This window comes from Haliaeetus leucocephalus, unplaced genomic scaffold, assembly GCF_000737465.1.
Source record: "Haliaeetus leucocephalus isolate CR32 unplaced genomic scaffold, Haliaeetus_leucocephalus-4.0 Scaffold92, whole genome shotgun sequence".
In the NCBI taxonomy this organism is placed as follows: Eukaryota; Metazoa; Chordata; class Aves; order Accipitriformes; family Accipitridae; genus Haliaeetus; species Haliaeetus leucocephalus.
The window spans coordinates 2,121,322-2,140,706 of record NW_010972528.1 but is presented as its reverse complement, the minus strand read 5'-3'; the positions used below and the strand labels follow the sequence as shown (position 1 = coordinate 2,140,706).

At 40.7% G+C, this 19,385-nt stretch overlaps 1 protein-coding gene across 1 annotated transcript in view; it reads left to right on the top strand.

Moving 5' to 3' along the window:
* Positions 1-3: 3 nt before the first annotated feature.
* Positions 4-19,385, top strand: part of GLG1 (golgi glycoprotein 1) — a gene marked incomplete at its 5' end in the record, with an annotated part of 83,788 nt that continues 64,406 nt past the window's right edge. Inside the window, one exon of the mRNA XM_010585209.1 lies at positions 4-114. Coding sequence (XP_010583511.1) covers positions 4-114 — 111 coding nt within the window. The remainder of the gene's footprint in view (positions 115-19,385) is intronic.

Below are 19,385 nucleotides of genomic sequence, written 5' to 3'. Positions count from 1 at the left end.
GGGTGGAAGCTGTCGGAGGAGGCGGTGTGCCGGGAGGACGTGGTGCGGCTCTGCTCCAAGCACAGCTGGGCCAACAACCTCGCCGTCCTCGAGTGCCTGCAGGACGTCCGTGAGGTGAGGGGCCGGGCGCCGGGCCGGGCCGGGCCTACCCTACCCGCGGCGGCGAACAAAGAGCGGGGCTCCGCGCCGCCCGCGCCCCTCGGCCCCGCCGCCGCTCCTCAGCGGAGCGAGTGCAGCCCGGGCCGCCGTTTCTTCTTTATCTCGCGATTTTTGTTACAAAAACCGGGGTTCGTGTATGCAGGCCGGCGCCGGCCGCGCTTCCCGCCCTTGCGCCTCCACCGCTGTGGAGCTTCGTGTGAGGGGCTGGCGGCGAGGGCAGGGGGCCTCGGGAGAGGAGCCGCTCTCCGGCACTCCTGGGAGGGAGAGGTCTCGGTGGGATGCCTTTGTTTTGGCGTTGGTGCCTTACAGGCTTATTCGGTTTCAGAGGTTTGGGGAGAGTCCTGCCCCTGTAGCGCTGAGGAAAGGTACCTGGCTGGTAGGAGCAGTGACCCGAGAAGTGGTTGTGTTTTGTTTTGGGGTTTTTTTGGGGTTTTTTTTTTGTTTTGTTTTGTTTTTTTTTCCCCCCAGGTTCAGGTTCCCACCTTTGCGTAGAGCTCACTTGCAGAGGTGGTTGTTTTCCAGTGCTTGTCTGTGTGTGTATGAAACTAGATATGCAATCTTTAGACCTGGCTTAGTTTACGCAGGGAGGTTGGCTCTGCAGTCTCTGTTGTTCCCAAGCATCTGTCATGAGTAGTGTAAGTCCAGCTCAAAAAACTGAGTTGCCACCTCAGAGTCTTTTCTAGCCCCATCTTTTCGTTCATTCTTTGGTGGTTCTTGCTCAGTTTGAAGAAGCCTTTGGGGAAAGTGTCTTTGGCAAGCAGTTTTGGTGTGGAGGTCTGTTTAGTTCTTGGCTTCTCTGCTGTGAAGTCCAGGAATGTCAGGCTGGGTCAGTTTTAATGGTGTTTTGTCAAGTGGAAATGCAGTCAGGAAAAACCTGTGCTCCTTTCTCATCTGTTATTGCAGAGACAGCAGATGGCAGTGACTTAGTGGTTACTCTCATCAAGGGGAGTCTTGAATCAATAACTGTCAGTGATTACTTCTTGGCTTAAAATCCCCAAATAATTTAGATTTTATCTAACTTCATGTCTTAATTTTGGACAGGTAGTTTAGTAAGACACTCATAGCAGACTTTTTAAATTGAGTCCTGATGCAAAACCTGTCACAGTTATAAAGTGCTGTGATATTTGCTTTATGAATAACTTGTCCCTTACTGTTTCTTCCATCTCTCTGGGACCTTTTGGACCCCCTGTTAGAGAGGCACCATCTCTGAGAGAATCTCAGAAGCTGTGCTTAGAAGCAGTGGCTCGCAAGCTACAAGCCTGCCAAAAAGGCAAGCTGTTGTTGTTCCTTTCTTTCCAGTTGTGTGGCCCCTCCCTTCTCTTTTCATAGTTCCAGTGCTTATTGGTTTTCTGCCATTTTAGTGAGGTGGACCTTTTTATCATCTAGTTTCTCAGCTTTCTGCTGGAATAGTTTTATCATTTTAGTGAGTTAAATGCAGAGGGGCAGTGAGTGCAGGGCTAGGGCGCAGGGGTGTGCAGGGAGAAGCAAAAGATGAAGGGATGCCTCATATAACACTTTATTTTCGGCAAGTACAAGCCCTTATGTTGGTTCTGCATATCTCGTGAAAACTCCACTGTCTTTCAAATATTAGGTCTTGTCTGTGGTTTTCCTTTTCCCCTTTCAAAGCCTGCCTTGTTGTCAGCAGTTTGCTAGCTGTTGGTCTTGTCTAGCTGTAATGCTGTTTCATATCCAGTGCCGAAGGTGAATCTTGTCCTCGGGTGACATCCCAGGCATCGATAGGACATCTCAGGGTTGTTTTGGATTGAGTTTTCTCTCTGAAGGTGCCTGTCTGCGGCCTTGTCCTTATTTGTCTGTCAGCCTGTAAAGAGCACTGTCAGCTGGTCTTAGACTCAACAGTTTGCCTGCCCTAATGCCGATGTGCTGGGCTGTATCCTGATGTAAAAATGACTTCCCAGAGTGCTGCTCTGAGTAGTTAATTAAAATAACTGACTTCTGCATATCCCGATATTTAGACTCTTGAGTAAAAGTCATGAGTTGTAAACATTGGGTGGCACATCGGGTGATAGGGAACAGGGTCAGATGTTGTCTCAGACACTTACTTTGCATTGGAGGTTATAGCAGAGAAAATACATAACGTATTAGCTGTTACTGTTGTTGATCCAACTTTTAATTTTGACCCTAGAGCATCTGACAACTTGTTTGGACAATACCAGAAAAGTGATGATTATATTTTAAAATGGGTGGGGAACTAGTCTTAAGTCATACAAGCCCATTTGAAAAAAATTCGGGCTATAGTAAATGGACGATTTGGGGGAGTTGCTGTATGTGGGATAGCGTCAGTGAGGACAGTGTTCGGATGCTGCTTTGCTACAAGTAGCAGATGAGATTTTTAGATGCAATTTGGTGCAGAAGCAGCCTTTTTTCCACAGATGTTTAAGATCATCTTGCTTTTCTCATAAGAAATGTTCCTTTAAAGTTGAGAAACTTTCAGTTTCAAACTGGGAGCATTACTGCTAAGATTAACCATTGATTTTTCTTCTTAGTGTGATAGAGAAAAGCTAGGACACTTTAAAATTTGAATAACCAGGGAAAACAACTATTTGAAACCTTCCTTTTGAGTCCAGAAACTGTAGAGAAAAGGAAGGATGTGTTTGTTTTGGCAGCCAGTGTGAATGCGATCACGTTATTTCAGTATCTGCTGATCTGTTAGTGCGCATGTCTTTAAAGTAAGTCCTCCTTTGCTTTTGCTGGGTAGTTCCAAATCTAAAGAAACAGGAGTGTTGAGGCTGTGGTTGACTGGTACAGGAGCCTAGCTTGTAGGGTGAATGTTGAGAAAAGCTGTTTAACACAAATATTCAGTAAAAAATAGTTTGAAACAAAAGAAAACAGTAAAAAAACCCAAACAATCCAAGCAAATCCAAAATAATAAATTTTGAAGTTTTGGTTTTGAGAGGTTACTTGTAGACTGTCAATTTAAAGTATTATCAACACAGATATTTAAGCACTGTGTATTTCTAGAATTCTTTTTTTAAAAAAAATCAAACCCCCAGACTGATATCAAATACTTTACCACTAATTTTCCAGCAAGTCAATGAAATGCTTAATTGATGTAGTGCAGAGTCTGCTTCTGCAGGTGCAGAACTCTTCTGCATTTCAGGTTGTTGAACTGTTTGAAAGGTAGAAATCAAGGGACAATCATGCTTTTCTGCTTTCCTTTCATAGTAGAAGAATGGGAAGGATGCTCCTTAATTGGAGGAGGTAGTGATCAGAGCTGGTCAGCTTAAACTTCTTTGACTATAATCAGAAAATAGAATCAAGAGCATATTTTGGTGCATTTTCCAGATGAATTAATTTCCTTCAAGTTAAAATTATTTGTGTACTGCATACATTACTGTTTTGAGTTGCTTAAATTTTGTCATCATTGTTTTAATTGTTACCCAAATAACTTTATGCCCAGATATAAAAAGAGGAGAATGGGGGGTGTATACTTCTGTTTTTCAAAAATGTGTTTTAAAGGGGTTTTTTGGAAGTTACTCTGACTGCTAGCTTGTTTCTAGAGAGACTTCAGTGCTTGTGTTTCACTCAACATAGACTGCAGCCTTTAAGCACTTTTTTATGGGGTGCTTATTAAACTAATTTCCATGGTGGTTCTTGTATAAACAAACCCATGAAATATTAATATATTTGCTAGCTAAAAATTTTTGCATGATTAATGATGACTTGCATTTAAAGCATGAGTGAGCTGTTGAATTTGAGGTAGGAAACAGTAGCAGGTATGAAAATATCTTAACCGGTGTAGTTCTCTTATCTGGTTTATTAGTGGAGCATAATTTTACTGTTAAATATACCTTAGATCTGATTAATCAATGAATTATCCTGATGTCATAATTGTTGAGCTTTACTTGCATTGTGCTTGTAAAGACTATGTAATATTCAAAGCATTATATCCATCTATATAATGCTAACGCATTATAGGCTAAATAGTTTTTCTAAGATCAAATGGTCATGGTTAAGTTGGGATTAGAGATCAAAGTTTTGGCCTCCCGCTTCTTTCTTTGTCCTGAATGGTTCCGATTCTTTGGTAGCATCTTTATGGCAGGGACAGTATAATTGAACCTGAATGCTCTGCTTTCTGGAAAAAAAGTAAGGCGCTCTTAATGTTGAGGATTGGGTTAAGAACAAAGCAAGTTAATCTTGAAGCTGTGTATTTTAAGAATAGTATTTTTCCTGTTATTTCAGATGCATAGTGTAAAATGCCAGAAAATTCATTTGATGTGACTTACAGACTAGGAAGTGTGTAACACTTGACAGGTTGGGAACTGGCATGTTTCTTCTGTATAAATGTTTTATTCCTCATTCTGTGGAGGCTTCCCTGAAGCTTTTTGGTTGCACTGAGGTGGGTGTGATGTGTTAGCGTAGCTTGATTTATTTTAATTTTTTTCCCCCTTTTATCTCTGCAGTTTATTGAGTTGGAGGGTGAAGGTTTTGTTTTGACTCAACATGCGACATTATCTCATATTTGAGCATGTACTCATGTTTCCATCTCTCACAGCTTTCCCATGCACAAGTGGAGGCTGGCATTTAAGGTACCTTTTTTGAGATGTCTGGGCTGTGGCAGCAAATGACTGTTTACCTGTCCAGAGCTGTAAGTGAGGGCTGTGGATTAAACATAGCACAGGGGTGGGCTAGTTTTTAGGAAATGCAAATAGTGAAGACACTGTTTACTGACTTGGCCATCTCCTTCAGTGCTTATAGCTTGTTTTTGTCCCACAAAACCTCCAGGCATTCTCCCTGGCTTTCAGGTGAGCTGTTTTGAATGGGAACTACCTGTTTCTCAGGGCGGTAAGTACATAGTTGTGAGTTGGAGGCTGTTCTGGTTCTCTAATCATTACTGTTGCAAAGGAGTAGGCAGTTAGTATTCCGGTGATGCTCTTGCAGTGTCTACAGCATTATCATCTGGTTCAGATATCAACACGCAAAGGGATTCTTTTTTTAAAGGCAATGATCAGAAACCTGGAAAATGTACTTTAAGCCTTACCAAGGGCTTTGCTTACACTCTCCCTTTTTTCTAAGGGATATTGACCTGGTGATGATTCAAAGCCACCTGTACAGGGCACAGGAGTTTAAGAACTCTTATGTCCTTAAGAAAAAAAAAAAAGGGGGAGAATTCTTACCCGTAGTTGAAATTGAGCTAACTTAAAGTAAAAACATGTTGTAATTTTAAGAGATTGAGTTAATTATTGGGGTATAGCTGGATGCTAGACTCTGTATGAGTTGAAGCCCGTGCATCTGTATTAGAAATTTCCATATACCATTCTGTCTCTAACTGAATTTAATGAAGAATTTACAGTGGTTTCTGGCAGATGCAAATTAATTAGAATGGTCAAGACTGGTCTCTTCTGCTTCTAAAATTCATAAAATGGAAGATGGATCTATCAAAGTCAATGGAAGGGAATGGTTGGACCTAGGAGGAAGGGATTGAGATGATAAAGTTTTAAAAAAACGTATAAGCAACAACAAAAGAAAGTGATGGAGACAAGGCTGGAACACTCTCTGAAGCTTTTTCTCCTGAGGCTTGGCTTCTTAACTGAGATTAGCCACATTTTTGTTCTGAAGTTCTTGTTTTTCCTTGTGTTCAGATAGTGTCAGCCCAATTTTCTCCTGGCCTTTGTAGTTAAGTCTTAAATTAAAATTCTAAATACAATTTAGAAGTCTGATTTGTGTTTGGATTACTTACTTTGGCATCAGCCTTTGGCTTCATCTCAGGTTGTAGCAATATTTAAAAATACCCTTTTCCTCTTACTAAAGCCACATGTGAGCTGACTAGAGGGTAAGGTGGTCTCTCTCCTGCTAGGTCCTGGACTTACTGTATTGTGAACAGAGTATTAAGCATAGGTTCTTCATTATCCATATCCTTAGCAATCTTAACAGCTGCTGTACTTCTGCTTATCTGAGAGAGTTATTTTGGGGGTTTTTTTGGTTGGGTTGGGTTTTTTTTGTGTGGTGGTTTTGTTTTTTTTTTTTTCCTTCTCCAGTTTTGTGCTGTTCTTGGCAGGCTGATACTTGTGGTAGCTGGTTATGCATCAGTTTGGCCTGGGATGTTTGGCTTAATAAAAGGGATTATCTTACAAGTCTGCTTCCTCTAGTGACCTGGCACTGCTGGCCTGCTGCAGCTCTGAATACTGAGGAGAAAAAGAACGGAAATACAAGGGGAGGAGTAGAGTTTGATGCAGGGTGTGCAGTCTGAGCTTGGCTCAGGATGAACTGAGAAAGCTGTGTTATGCAGAGGTCTGGTTTTGGGGAGGTGATTTACTGAGCCAAATAGTTGAATATATTGAAAAGCAAAGACCCAGTCAGTCATGACAGAGACAGGTACAGCTAGATTGTGTTTTCCCTGCTTGCATCTTCTCTCTCATACTGGAGGAAAGGAGATCACACTAGTGCTGCTTTGGGTTGTCAGGGTTGGAACAGAATGATTTGAGGAAAGATTATTCTAGGCAAATTGTGTGCTGTCTTTATTTTCTAGTATAGAGATAATGTCTAGATGTTCTTTATAGCATAGCTTTCCTGCATGTGAGCACCACGTTCTCGGCAGACTCTGCTTGTTTCGGTCTTTGGAAAATGTATGCTTACTTTTCAAAAAGCTTTGCAGTTATTCTTCCTAATAATAAACTGCAAAGAGCTGAATGAATAAAAGGTCTAGGTAATTGCCTTTTTATTTGAAATCTTGCCTCAAAATAGTTTTTTTGATCTTCTGACTGATTTAGTTTTAAGATCTGTGAAGTTGGTTGCTATGGCACTAAAAAATTTCAGTTCTGTTAGCTGATAATTTCATGTCATCATGGGATACTTCCATTTTCTGGATGTTCAATTTAGCAGTATCCATGGCAGTGTGCTAGGTGAGGAGCAGAGATCCTCACTTCCTCAGGTACAAGCTTGTAGCATAATTGCAACCTTTCTTCATTAAGACAGTAGATGAAAACCCATACAGTTAAACTCCTGAGCAGAGATGGCATTCATAAAAACTGCGTCCTGGCATGCTGGTGTCTGAATGTCTGCAGTTCAGAGCTGAGGAATTTCCTTCAGTAGTTAGAGAGGAGTCTGTTTTCTCAATGCTGCCTTTTTGGGGGTGTAGTGCTCAAGTTTATTTTATTTTCTCCTTTGGATAAGCATATCTTGTAGCTTTCTTACAGCTTTGTGAGCTTAGATTTCATGTGTTTGCATTAGAGTGCATTACTTGGTTGTAATGTCTAAAATTTTGCATTAACCCAAACTGCGCATTTGATGTCTTTATTATTGTCAGTGCTGTGGCTTAAGACTAATGGTACACATCTAATATCTCTTTTGCCAGGTAACAACACAGGGACAAATGAATATTAATCATGCAGGACAGGAATATTTATTTGCTGCATTTGTTATTATTTGCATCTTTGCCTGAAGCAATGCCTAAGAACTGCTGAGGTGACAAAAAAGGTAGTATTTAGTGTAATAAATATTCATGGTTTCTCTACACGCCTGAAGTATTTTACTCTTTTGCAGTTAGTAGAACTGTGTGCTCTTCTGTGAAAAACTTCTTGTAGTTTCCTTATTTGATTCTCAGGAGTTTTGAGTCTCTTCTAGAGAACACAGCTTGTTGTGTTGATGTAATTAAGTACTTACATGTAACAGGGTAGGTTAATAACAAATAGCTATTCCAGCCCTGCTATGCAAAATCATTCAGGCAAATGTGCTGTCTTTTGTTTGAAAAATAATGCCTAGCTTAATCTGGTAGCGAGTTTGTTTTCTAGATCTCTTGAATCGTAACAGGAGGCTCACCAGCCTTCATCATGCTCAGTAGTTTGCTAATTGAGACTTTATTTTCCAAAGTGTCATGTTAGTGCACGGTAAAATACTTTCCACCAAGTGAACTGCAAAACAAACTCGGCAGAGCATGCATTCTAAGTGTTGAAGTACTTGCCCTACAAAAAGTTTTGATAGAATTAAAAAAAAAAAAACCAAACAAACAACAAACCCAAACCTGCTTGGCTTGTAGACTTTCTGTAACAGTCCAGGCTTGATTTGAGCTGAGTCAACTTTTGTTACACTGTTCTCAGCTGAGTTGAAATAAGATCTGCAAGAAGCTTACAGTAAGCTCTTTCATTATCAAATTGATTTTCTTTCTTATGTCAGTGTCTCTGTGGCCTAGCTACATATGTCATAAAATCAGAAAAACTAATCGCTTTCAAGTAAATGACTGCAACACCACAGTTGTCATAATGTACAACATGAATTGTGCATGAGACTGCAATTCTTTAGCCGTGTTCTTGGTGATTTAAACAAATCAGTATTAATGTGATCCTCTTATTGTAGAATTCAGACAGGCTAGTCAAAATCTGATATCCACTGATATAAGGTCCTGAGTAAATGCAGGTGCGGAGAACCATTGGCCGTGAGTTTTATTTGTCAAGCATTTTATATTGCTATTCACATATGACATTGTGTTGACCCTGCTGCTTTTTTGATTGTTATCTTTGAACTGATGCTATGAGCGCTGTATTTTTGGTGCTTCAGTATTTGAGACACGTGAGTTGATGGGTCTCTCACCATAGCACAGCTGTTCAAACTCATGATGGCATCTGTCTTACCTTACTGAAGTCCGTAGAGTTGACTCTGTGTAATCAATGAGTATGCTGATGTTGTCTTTCTTGCTGCCAGTTTTCAGACCAAAGGCTCAGTCTGCTTTTCAGTAACGTATGTACTTTGCAGCTAGTGTCATTGAAGAAGTGTGGAAAAGTCTGAGTTGCATGTTATAGTTGGCAACCGGAACTACATTCTTGATGAGTAAGTATAGAACAACATACAGGAAAGTCTTTTTAGTCAGCGTAGAACTGGAGAAACTCAGCATGCTGTAAACTGTGGTTTGAATGGGAGGTTTCTTACAGCAACCTTAACAATCCATGTTTTTCTGCTGAAAACAGTGAGGTGAATTTTCTGCAACTGTCTGCTTCTCAAGCAAGGATTCAGCAGGATAACAGGTCAATGCTTACTGGAGGGAAGTACAGGTTAGAAAATACTTAACAGCAGTTGCTGCTGGAAAACACAGAGCTGTTTGACTCAGTATCTGCAGCAAAAGGTAAAGATCTTGTGAATGTAGTAATATTGCTTACTTTTTTTAGCCGAAGGCTTCCAGGCAGCGATCAGCAGCCATCTTCACTTATTTTGTTTCTGATTAGTCATATGAAGCAATAGTATTTTTTAAAGTCAAAAAGAAAAAGCTGAAACACTAGTTTTTGGTCTAAGTTTTCTCTACATTTTTATTAAATTGAATACTGGAATGAGACTCCCATGGTGAATGCTTGTCCTGTCTCTAGGAATCCTAATGATAACAGCATCATCTGGGAAGGTGTGGTGCTAGGGAACATACTTTTCCCTTAACTGATTCACAGCTCTAAAGGTGTATGCTCATTCTAATGTTATTGTTAATAGCCTCAATTAGATGTATATGTGCAAAATACTAGTTGTAGGAAGGATGTGATTCTGCACTTTCCTTGCAGAACACAAACAAAGCCTTGCTGTGTTTTATATTTTTGCTTTGTGACCCTTTACCTGTGCTTTAGCAGGCACCGAACATATGGTGAACCATCACTGATAATACTCTCCTCTCTGACTACAGAAATAGCAGCAGTGTATAGGGTAGACTTTTGTGGAATAATGCAGAGTTTGTTCTAGCTCAGGTACTCGGCAGTGTGGCTTGAGCTTGTCCACAGCAAACCCCTTTCACGTGCTCTGAGGCTACATGGCTTCCTTTCTATGAGCAGCTCACATGTAAGGCCTACACAGAGAGGAAAAGCATACAACAAGCCACAAACTACAGGTTTTTTTTGTTTCCCTCCCCTCCTCCAGGCATTTGTGAACTCTTCCAGCGTCGTATTGTATAAAACCATAGTCTAAACTTGTTCTGCTAGGGAGACTGCTGATGGAATTTAGATTCTTCTCTTTGTATGTCAGCTCTTCCCAAAGTAATTTCCCCAAATACTTTCCTCCCTTGAGACATTCCAGTGAAATCCATCATGACTTTGTGATGTCCTCAAAGATTATTTAATAAATGCTGTCTTCTAATGTCTGTTTTACTTACCAGGGTTCACAGCATCTTAAACTTAGAATACTTGCAAAAGGCATTTTCTGAAAACTTCCTAAGAATACTAGAGAGCTCAGATAGGCTGTTGTGTTGTGTTGACATGCAGCTGTGAGGAGTATTGAACTTGGATTTCTCTGCTGTGTAATTAAAAGAGAAGGTGAGAATCAGTGCTCCAGTCACTTTACCTGCTGGTTGTCAGCCCACAACTGTATTATCTAATGTGTTGTCTGAAGTGGCTTAGGGCAAATGGAAATAGGCAAAAATCTTCCTATGGCTTAGAGTTGTACATCCTGAAAAACTTTAAATAACATGGCAGCATATTGTTGCCATCTTAAAGTGATCTTTTGTCTGTTGGGAGATGGAGTTTGATCTCTGACTGTAATCACTTCTGCATTACCTAGTGGGACCACTAATTTGGAATTGGTGCCCTGTTTAGGAGATCAAAATTTTGGCTTAAAAAAGCGCCCCTCTGTGAACCTAATACCGAGCCATTCAAGCAGAATGGTAAAAAAGGAAGATGTTAAGAGCAAGGTAGTAGAGTAGCTTATAGCCCATTAGACATTAAAATGTTGGAGAACCTCTGTATATCTTCAAAACTTTATTGTCTCAAGCTTTAAGGCAGAGTATTATTTCATATACCTTGATTGTTCTGATCTTAAATTGGACCAGAAGAGTCTTTCAAAACTGAACTTTTGTTCTCAGGAACCATTTAAAATAAGCTTGTGGAGGCTGGCTGATAATACAATTCACTACCTTGGGAGCCATGTTGCTGAAAGTACTTCTGAACAGCCCTTTTGGGGTTTGGCATGGTTTTCTTTAAGTTCTTTGTTTGTATGTTGCATACAATGTTTTCATAGTATTAAAAGCCATAAAATGAAATTAATCAAGAGGTCATCTTTGAAAGGTATCTAAAATAATGCCTCAAAGTTGTCAAAACATTGCATGTAAGTAAAATTTGGGCAGTGTGAGTACGGTGCTATTTGCTCCCATAATTTATAGAGCTCATTGTTTTGTTTTGCTGTCTAGAATAAGTTCATCGATTTGGGACCTGTCCCTTGGTAGCACTGTTTTGGGTATGTCTTACTACATGTTCAGACCTGAATGCAAGACTTCAGCAGTGAGCTTCCTTCTGTGTACACTGGTGAATCTGAAACCATATGGACAGGTGAGCCGTGTGGGTTGTCAGTAGGTGAGCATCTTTATAGGAAGAGATTGGGGAAGATGGAGAATTGAACAGCACAGTCACTTTCCCAGTCATGAAGCCACCTGGAAATGAAGGGAAGGACGATGATGTCAGGGTTGTTACTCTTTCTGCTTCTAGAAGCTGATCTGCAGTAGCTGAGAGGATCCACTCTCAGGCAGGCAGTGCTTTTTGCCACTGTTTCCCAGCTGGGACTCTTACTTGCAGTAGGCTTGTGTTGAGCATCTGGGCATGTAGCCATCATTAATAGTCAAGGTGGACACTCTTCTTGTTTGTTTTTAACATGGAATTTTTCATATCCCTTATTCAAATGTCAAACCAAAGCTATGCTAGCCAAATCATCTTAATTAAGTCTTCCCAGGGCAAGGTACAGGAACTATTATTCTAACTTGCTCTTGGGTCGAACGTACTTATTTTCCTAGAAATAGATTGTAATATTCTGTGATACTGATAAAATCACAGACTTGGCCTGACGACAGTGAATACAGTAGCTGGAAGGAATGATTCATTTCATAGAGAAGCAAATAAGAGATTTCTATTAGAATCTCTTCTTGGATTGCATGACATATTGCTGGGATTTTGACCATGGAAGTATTTATCTTGAAGTTCCGATGTTTTTGGTTGGATGCAGTAACAGTAGAAAGATGCTGCCTTTCCCTGGAAGAGGTACATGATCAGGTGAATCTTCGAGAATAATAATGACTTGGAAAGGATAGAAATCCTTTCTATCCTGGCGCTCCAGGTAGTGGTAGTTGTTAGTGGCCACCTTAGTAAAGCATATCTTGCATCTTGTTCTGAGGACTGCTGCAGCCCTCGTGCAAGGGGTAGCAGAACTTCTTCCACATCAATTGCCATTCCTGTAGAATTACCCCCATGGATATGCTCTTAATTTGCAGTCTTGTCTGGTTTTTGTCTTACTGGGTTGCTCCCATTTGTCCTTTTCCAGGTCTGGCTGTCCAAGCTTAAAAAGGTACTGTAAATCTGACAGGTATGCAAGGTTGATGATATCTTGGGCTGGACCTGGATGAGAACCTGTGTTACGATCCTGCATCACTTTGGGAGCTGCTGGTTAAAATAATTCTGCTTTGGTTTCCTCAGCTACAGTACTTGGCAACAGTAGAATAGTACATGGGCTGAAAGTGTGGGCAAAACAGCAAGTCTGTCTTGGTTCCATGAACAGAGGTGAGGTGTTTTGGTTTTTTTTCTGCTTTTCAGCATTACATGTTCCATAACAGTTGAGCTTTGCGTGTATAATCTTGGGAATGAGTAGCATCTCTTAATGGTGAGCAAAATGTGGGTTTTTTTAAAATTAGTCTCTCACCTGAATGAGACATAGCTATGTTTCTTCTTACTTACAAAAAACCCAAGAACAAACCATGTTTAACATTTACTGCCAAGACTTGCTGTATCAAAAGATAACAGTGTAAGATAAAAGATAACACTGGGTGCAGATCTGAGTTACTTGGTGTTTCACATCCTTTCTTATTGTCTGTTGCTAGCTCTAATCCAATGAAAGAGCCTTCTGAAAAATATGGAAGAGTTTCTTCTGCCTGTAGCATTTCAGAGTCTTAAAAACAGTGTGTGGGATTGAACTGTTGCTTCATCCTTCTTCTGCAGCAAATCTGCAACTTGTTTTAGTCCGAAAGGAATTCTAGGACTACAAGAGCAATATCCTATTTCTGTACCAAAATGCCTGAGGCTTTCGTCAAAGAGAAGTGTTATCTGGAGTAGGATATTATTGCCCTGAAGAGGTTTTTTGTTCTTAGACTTGATATTCACATGCCTAGTAAATATTTGGGATTTGATTGCTCTAGGCATTCATCCTTCAGGAAAACTGGAACTCCTCCTTTTAATGTGACAGAGACCCTGGGAGCAGCTGTGGAGGATGGAAGGGGCATAGATAGCTTGTCCTCAAATTCTCTAGACAATGTGTCTTGCAAAGTTTCTCGCACATGTTTATGAAGTCGTGTGTAATCTGCGACAAGCTGTGGATCTGCTTGAGAGTGTAAGAGCCTGAGGTACCTGTGTGATGAATACTACTCGTGACTTTGGGAATATTGCAGTGTTCTGTCTTACCCTTGGCTGTAAGACTGTGGACATGGTTGGGTAGTTTTATCAATGAAACTCACTGCTTGCTGTTGAGAAGAAAGTGCTCATTGAGGAAAACAACAGATAAGTTATCAAAATAACCCTTGCTCCTGGAGAGCTGCTGGTGGAGCAGAGAGGGAGGCCTATCGGTCACACTTGCATTTGAATAACATGACATAACATAACATGAAACAGTTTAGGATGAAGGGAGCAGGGGGACTGCACTTCCAGCCCTTCAGGCTTGCTTTGTGTTCAGACCTTGGTTGCTTGGGTAGGATGTGTGGGATTTAAATGTCAAATTAAGCTTAATAGTTTTAAGTCTTGGCATGTGTGAGGCTTGTCCAAGCTTAAATAAACTCAGTGCAGAACTAAAATGATGTGCATCTCTTACATGGATATGTGCAGTTGAGTACTTGTTAGCTATGTTATCGAGGCCTAATTTTTTTATAAGGTGTTTGAATTTTTACAAAATGTCCTGGTGAACCTAAGCTAAGATTTTTTTTCTTTGAGCTGTTTAACAAATTGTCAGTAATCTGTTCTTTTTTGTTTGTTTAAAAAAAAGACTCCCCGGTTGACTTCATTTAGACTGTTTGACCGTTTACTTAGTGTTGAAGTATCTGTGTCCTGAATGGTGATTTTGGTGGGTGTTTCAAGTAGTTTATGCTGTAAATTTGGAGCAGTGCTCTAGCAGATAGGAGAGGCAGTGGCTTTGTCTGTGGAGTGAAGGGGCATGTTGGCCCATCTGACTGAGTAGTGAGGCCTGCAGCAGGTGGGGAATATATGCTAGAGATGTGTCAACAGTTACAGCTAAATTGCTGCATGAGGATTTGGGATTTCCCTGTTCCCATAAAGGGAAACAGCTTTAGCTTGGATTTCTTTATTAACAGTCTCTCTTTCTTCTGTTCATGGAATAAGCTGGCCTGTCTGGTCACTCATTCAGAAATGTTCCAACATAACAGTTTCTGGATGAGGTGGTCAGCTGATCTCCCAGGAGTGATTTCTCTGGATAAGATAGTGCATGTTCAGTATAGCTTTCAAGTACTAGATGCAACACTTGTACGGTATGATCTTACTGCAGTTGATTTGCTGATTTATTTCCAAGCTGTTTGGTTACAGAGCTCTTCTCTGTTTTAATGTTCATTTTTGAAGAAGGGATCATCTCAGGGATGTATCTGGCTGGTTTGGGGGAGGAGTGGATAGCATGTGTTTCATGATAGAAAACTTAGTTTGTCCTCTTTAACACTGCACACCATGGCATTCAATAATGACAGTAATAGTAGGGCTGATTGTATGTATATTTTAGGCTTTTCCTTTCTCAACTGAGCATTTTGTTTGTTGTATGTCGGGGAAGATGATTAAAAGGTTCTAATGAACTTTTCTTGGAGGCTTTTTGTGCTTTTACAAATGCCTTGTGTGTAAGGTCAGTGTTCCCTGGAGGTTTGCACGCCTCAACCAACCCTTGGTATCTAGCTCTTGTCCCACTTTTTATGCTGTCTTTGCAATGTGTTAACACCTCAGCAGAGTACTTTAAGAGAGAGCATTCTCTGAAAAGCCACATCTTGCTTTATTCTGTCATGCTTTGTGATACTCCTAGGAAGAGTGTTTTGGGGAGAGGCTGAAGTGTGATGGCTTGCTGGCTACATAAGGCTGTTTCAGGTGCTCAGCGCTCTGGTTAAGAGTCTAGGAGCTGATGGGATAGAGAAGGATGCTCTAAAAGAGCATGTTGGCATGAGCATCCATTCATAGGGAGGTAAAACTGAGGCATGATCTTATGATTATGCACTGCATGTTATTAACATAAATCATGGTGATGGGTAATAGTTGGATGTCTAGGCAATTGATGAAGTTAGCACTGACTTGACTCTAAAAGTTGTCTGCTTCACTGCTGAAGCCTGCTGCTCCTGTGGTCAGGGCGGCTGAACTAAACACGCAGCAGTTCTTGTACAGGGAAAATGGGAGCTGGTTTCAGTGTGTTTGGCTGTGAATGGCAGCACTTAGGAGTGGCTTCATGTGTTTCAGTGGTTCCTGCTCCAGATATGCTCGTCCTTGGAGAGACTTGGACAGTGTCAGCTGATCCAGGTAAAACCTTTGTAGCTGAAGTTGCAAGTCAATACCCTTTGGAGGAGCTTGATGCTAAAGTCGGGAGGAGAAAATATTTTGGTTCTATGTAATAGAAACAGGGCAAAGACATGGTGAAGCCTTGATGGGAAAAGATGTCCATATTATGGGAAACTGGGCTTAAGGGGGTTAAAATTTTGCACCTGTGGCACATGGCTGTGTAAATGAATTCAGATTATATATCTAGGGAGGCTAATGGAAGCATGTTTTAATGAACCCTGGCTAATTACTCTATTAACTTCTTGATCAATACCCAGGAGACCTCAAACTACTTGCAGATTGTTTTTTAAAAAACTCTGCTATATATATATTTTAAATCTTCTGCGTATAATCAAAACAACTGGAGGCACTTGGTGTGTAGAGTTCTGGTTCATGAGGGCTTTATGTATTTGGAGGCTGTCTGTAAATTAAACCTGAAGACTTCAGCACTTCCAAAAGTATTAATTGTGAATTTTTGATGGGAAGTGCAGATGAATAAATGGGCTTGAGAGAGCAGATAGTAGGAGAGAACATGAGTTTTTTTTAATAAGCTTTGCTATAATTGTATTGACATGTGTGGGATGATTAGTTGGGTTGCTTTAATGTGATTTTTTTTTTTTTTTTTTGCTTTAGGGTTGGAACCTGTTTCACTTGCTTGGTGTAGACCAGACAAGGCAGGTGTATGTGGCTTTCTAAAAGAGGAAAGTTCTTGTAAATACTTGCTGGTGTATGTATGTATGTTCTTAAAGTGTCCTCTGTAAGGACCACCTTTTAGGTTATCTCAGGAACTTGGTTTTCTCCAGAATATTGTATGTGAATTTCAGTGGACTCAACATGATTATTAAATGTCAGGCAGGCAGCCTTACCCTTAAGGGATAAAGTATTGTCTTTAAATTGATTCATATTAAAGAAGTTGGAATAGGTTTAGTCTTTTCTGATTGAGCTAATTAGCAAGACTGTATTGTGTGTTTGTGGTTAATGCATCACTGTGTGTGTGTGCAAATGGATAATGAATGCATAACCAAGATTAGGAAAGGTAACCCTTCAGCAACCAGCCTGCAACACTGTCTCCTTGAGTTTTCTTTCATGAATTCTTCGCAGTATTCAGTGAGAAATGCCAAGTCTGTCAGACAGATGGCTTTTATTCTTGTGTATATTCAATCCTTTGCAGCTTCTGGTCTCCTGTTGGTAGCAGCACTGATTGTATCAATGGAAAAGTATCTATGCAGCCTGCTTTGACTTGCATAGCGAGGGAATGACTATGCACAGCAAGGCTTTAGGCAGCCTGTCAGATGCATTAACGCTGTACCACTTGAAGGTTTGCCCTCTTCCTATACTTAGGTGGCAAGGGGATATGAGAAGCAGTATGTGGCTTGTAAAAAGAGAGTTAGGAGCCTAGTGGTCTCATTAAGGGAATCCCAAGTAGAGCATTCTCTGTATAAATGAACATCAGGTGGTGTTAACTTAAAAACACCCACAAACACTAAGTTGTAGGTCTTGCTGAAGATTCTAAACTCTCACTGATCTGAGGGTTTGAAATGATTCAGTGGTTAATGGGTGGACTGAACAGATCCTTTGCCTGGGAGCTTTTCAGAATTGAAACTGGCAGGCAGTTCGAGGAGCTGGTTCCTGAGGTGTGAGCAGTCTGCTTAAGAGCTTTTTTATTAGACCCCCCAAATTTGTTAACTTGGTAAAAGCCTTGAGAGGAATGTTGTCGCTCGCAGCCGGAGAAACCAGAGCCCAGCTGGGTCTTGAACTTTGTAAGAGAGAAGTCCCTGGAGCAGGCAGTTAGCAAACAGGGTTAAGAGAGAACATGGAAATCTTTGAGGCAGAATCCAGCTCTTCCCCATCTTACAGAAAGCTGAACACACCCTTTTCATAAATCAGAGATCCTCCATCCTGTGCTATCCGAGAGCAGCAGTTGTGTAATGTTGTGTTGGCATACTGTTTTCTTGAAGTTTTCGGAAAGATTACAAGATTGAAAAATAGCCAACAAACTGTTCTCCATATTCCTTCAGAAATGAGTGGGAAAGTTGGAATGTTATGCTTTAGTGTAATTGTAAAGTTCGCTTTCCATGTTCCCTTATCTTCCATTTAATGTTGCTTTTGTGCCTAACTCTTGTCTGCTTTGTTTCATTGTTGATATAGCTCTTGTTTAAAACAGGAAAAAATCCCTGTTATGTTATAAAGAGATTGTTCAAGCATGACTAGAGATAAAATTAACTAGCAAGTCAGTGCTGTGTGCCTGAGGAGTGGCTTCAGATGATGGCTCGCATTCCCGTACTAAAAATGACCTTAGGCAGTGATATAAAAAGACAAGGGTGGGCAAGGGATATCAACTGGAGTGAAACTTTTCATCCAGTGGTGGATATAAAAGGACAAGATCTAACCTTAACAGCGAGTCAGTGGAAGATGGCTTTTTGTTTTATATGCAAAAGTCTAACAAATAATTATTTGACAATTATCATTCTTCAGTGCTTTCTGTGCTCATACAAGGCATAGCCGATCTGGCTCATGGCCTTTACAGAGCCTTTACTGAACAACTTCAGCAAATGATTGTAATCACAGTGATTCCTTCCTGCAATCTTGTAGTTATTCTCTGGCAAGAAGGTGGGGATCAAATACAGACAGGGTTTCCGACTGCTGAGCTTGCCAATTTTATTTATTTATTTTTCTTAATACCTTTTCATGTAGGTTCTTCTGGCTGTGCTAAAGGATAAGAAACTGCTGTACAGCTGTGGATCATAGCTTCAAATATACCGGCAAATCTTTTGAGAATAGGCAAATGCATTCCATAGTTTTACTGCAGTGAATTACTAGTGTAGATCCCATGTACTGGCTGAAGGATTTTCTCCCTGTGTAATTTGTTGTCTGCTTGGATTTCCAATGGCACAGCTGTGCTGGTGAAAAATCATGTGTCTGGTTGATGTCATCCCAAGAAACATGTAGAAAAGGCCATAGCCATTCAGACTTCCTAGGAGCAAAAGTGATGAGTTAACACAGTAATAGTACTGGGTTTTCATCCTTTACTGCTTAATTTTCTGTAGCTCTCTGGCTAATAACATAATTGAATTTTAAGTTTTCCTTGACCTCTTAGGTACTTGAAACAAATGCAGGTTTTTTAATGGGACAGCTACTGGCAATTGTATTAATTGATGTAAGTATTATTAAAGAGGCAACACAGCTGGTGGTCCACAGCTTGGTATATTGATGGTCGTGTTCAGAAGTCTGCTTAATTCTGTGTTAAAATTGGATGTCTGGGTGCATTGCTGTATGCATACTCCTTCGCAGGCTGTCTGCAAGTAGTTCAAAAGCTGTTGCTTCTTAAGAATCAAAGACAACCTTGCAGCCAGCTGAGCTGCTATAAAATCCTTTTCTTGATCTTACAGAAGCTTTACATTCTCCTGCAAGGATATCCTGGACCACATCTTTGGAGCTTTAGTTCATTCAACTAGAATGTGTTTATATGAAATGCTTTCTTTGCTGTTGCTGGCTTACGAGGAGCCTCCTGTGCCACAGCTTGTTGCTGTGTGCTTAGTTATGCCAGCTGAGTTGCTTGCAGGACCAGAACTGAATTCCTGATTGAGCTGGAGGTTGTGGGGTGGACTCAAACCTTTGATCAGCCATTAACTTGAACAGCACAGCTCCTCAAACAGTTGCATTAGTGGCGGTGTTCAGGGTGCCAGTGTGAACAAAGAGCTGGAGATTGATAGGGGATGTGTCAGGAGTGGAGCAGTGTGGATCCTTAAGCCCAGCGTGAAC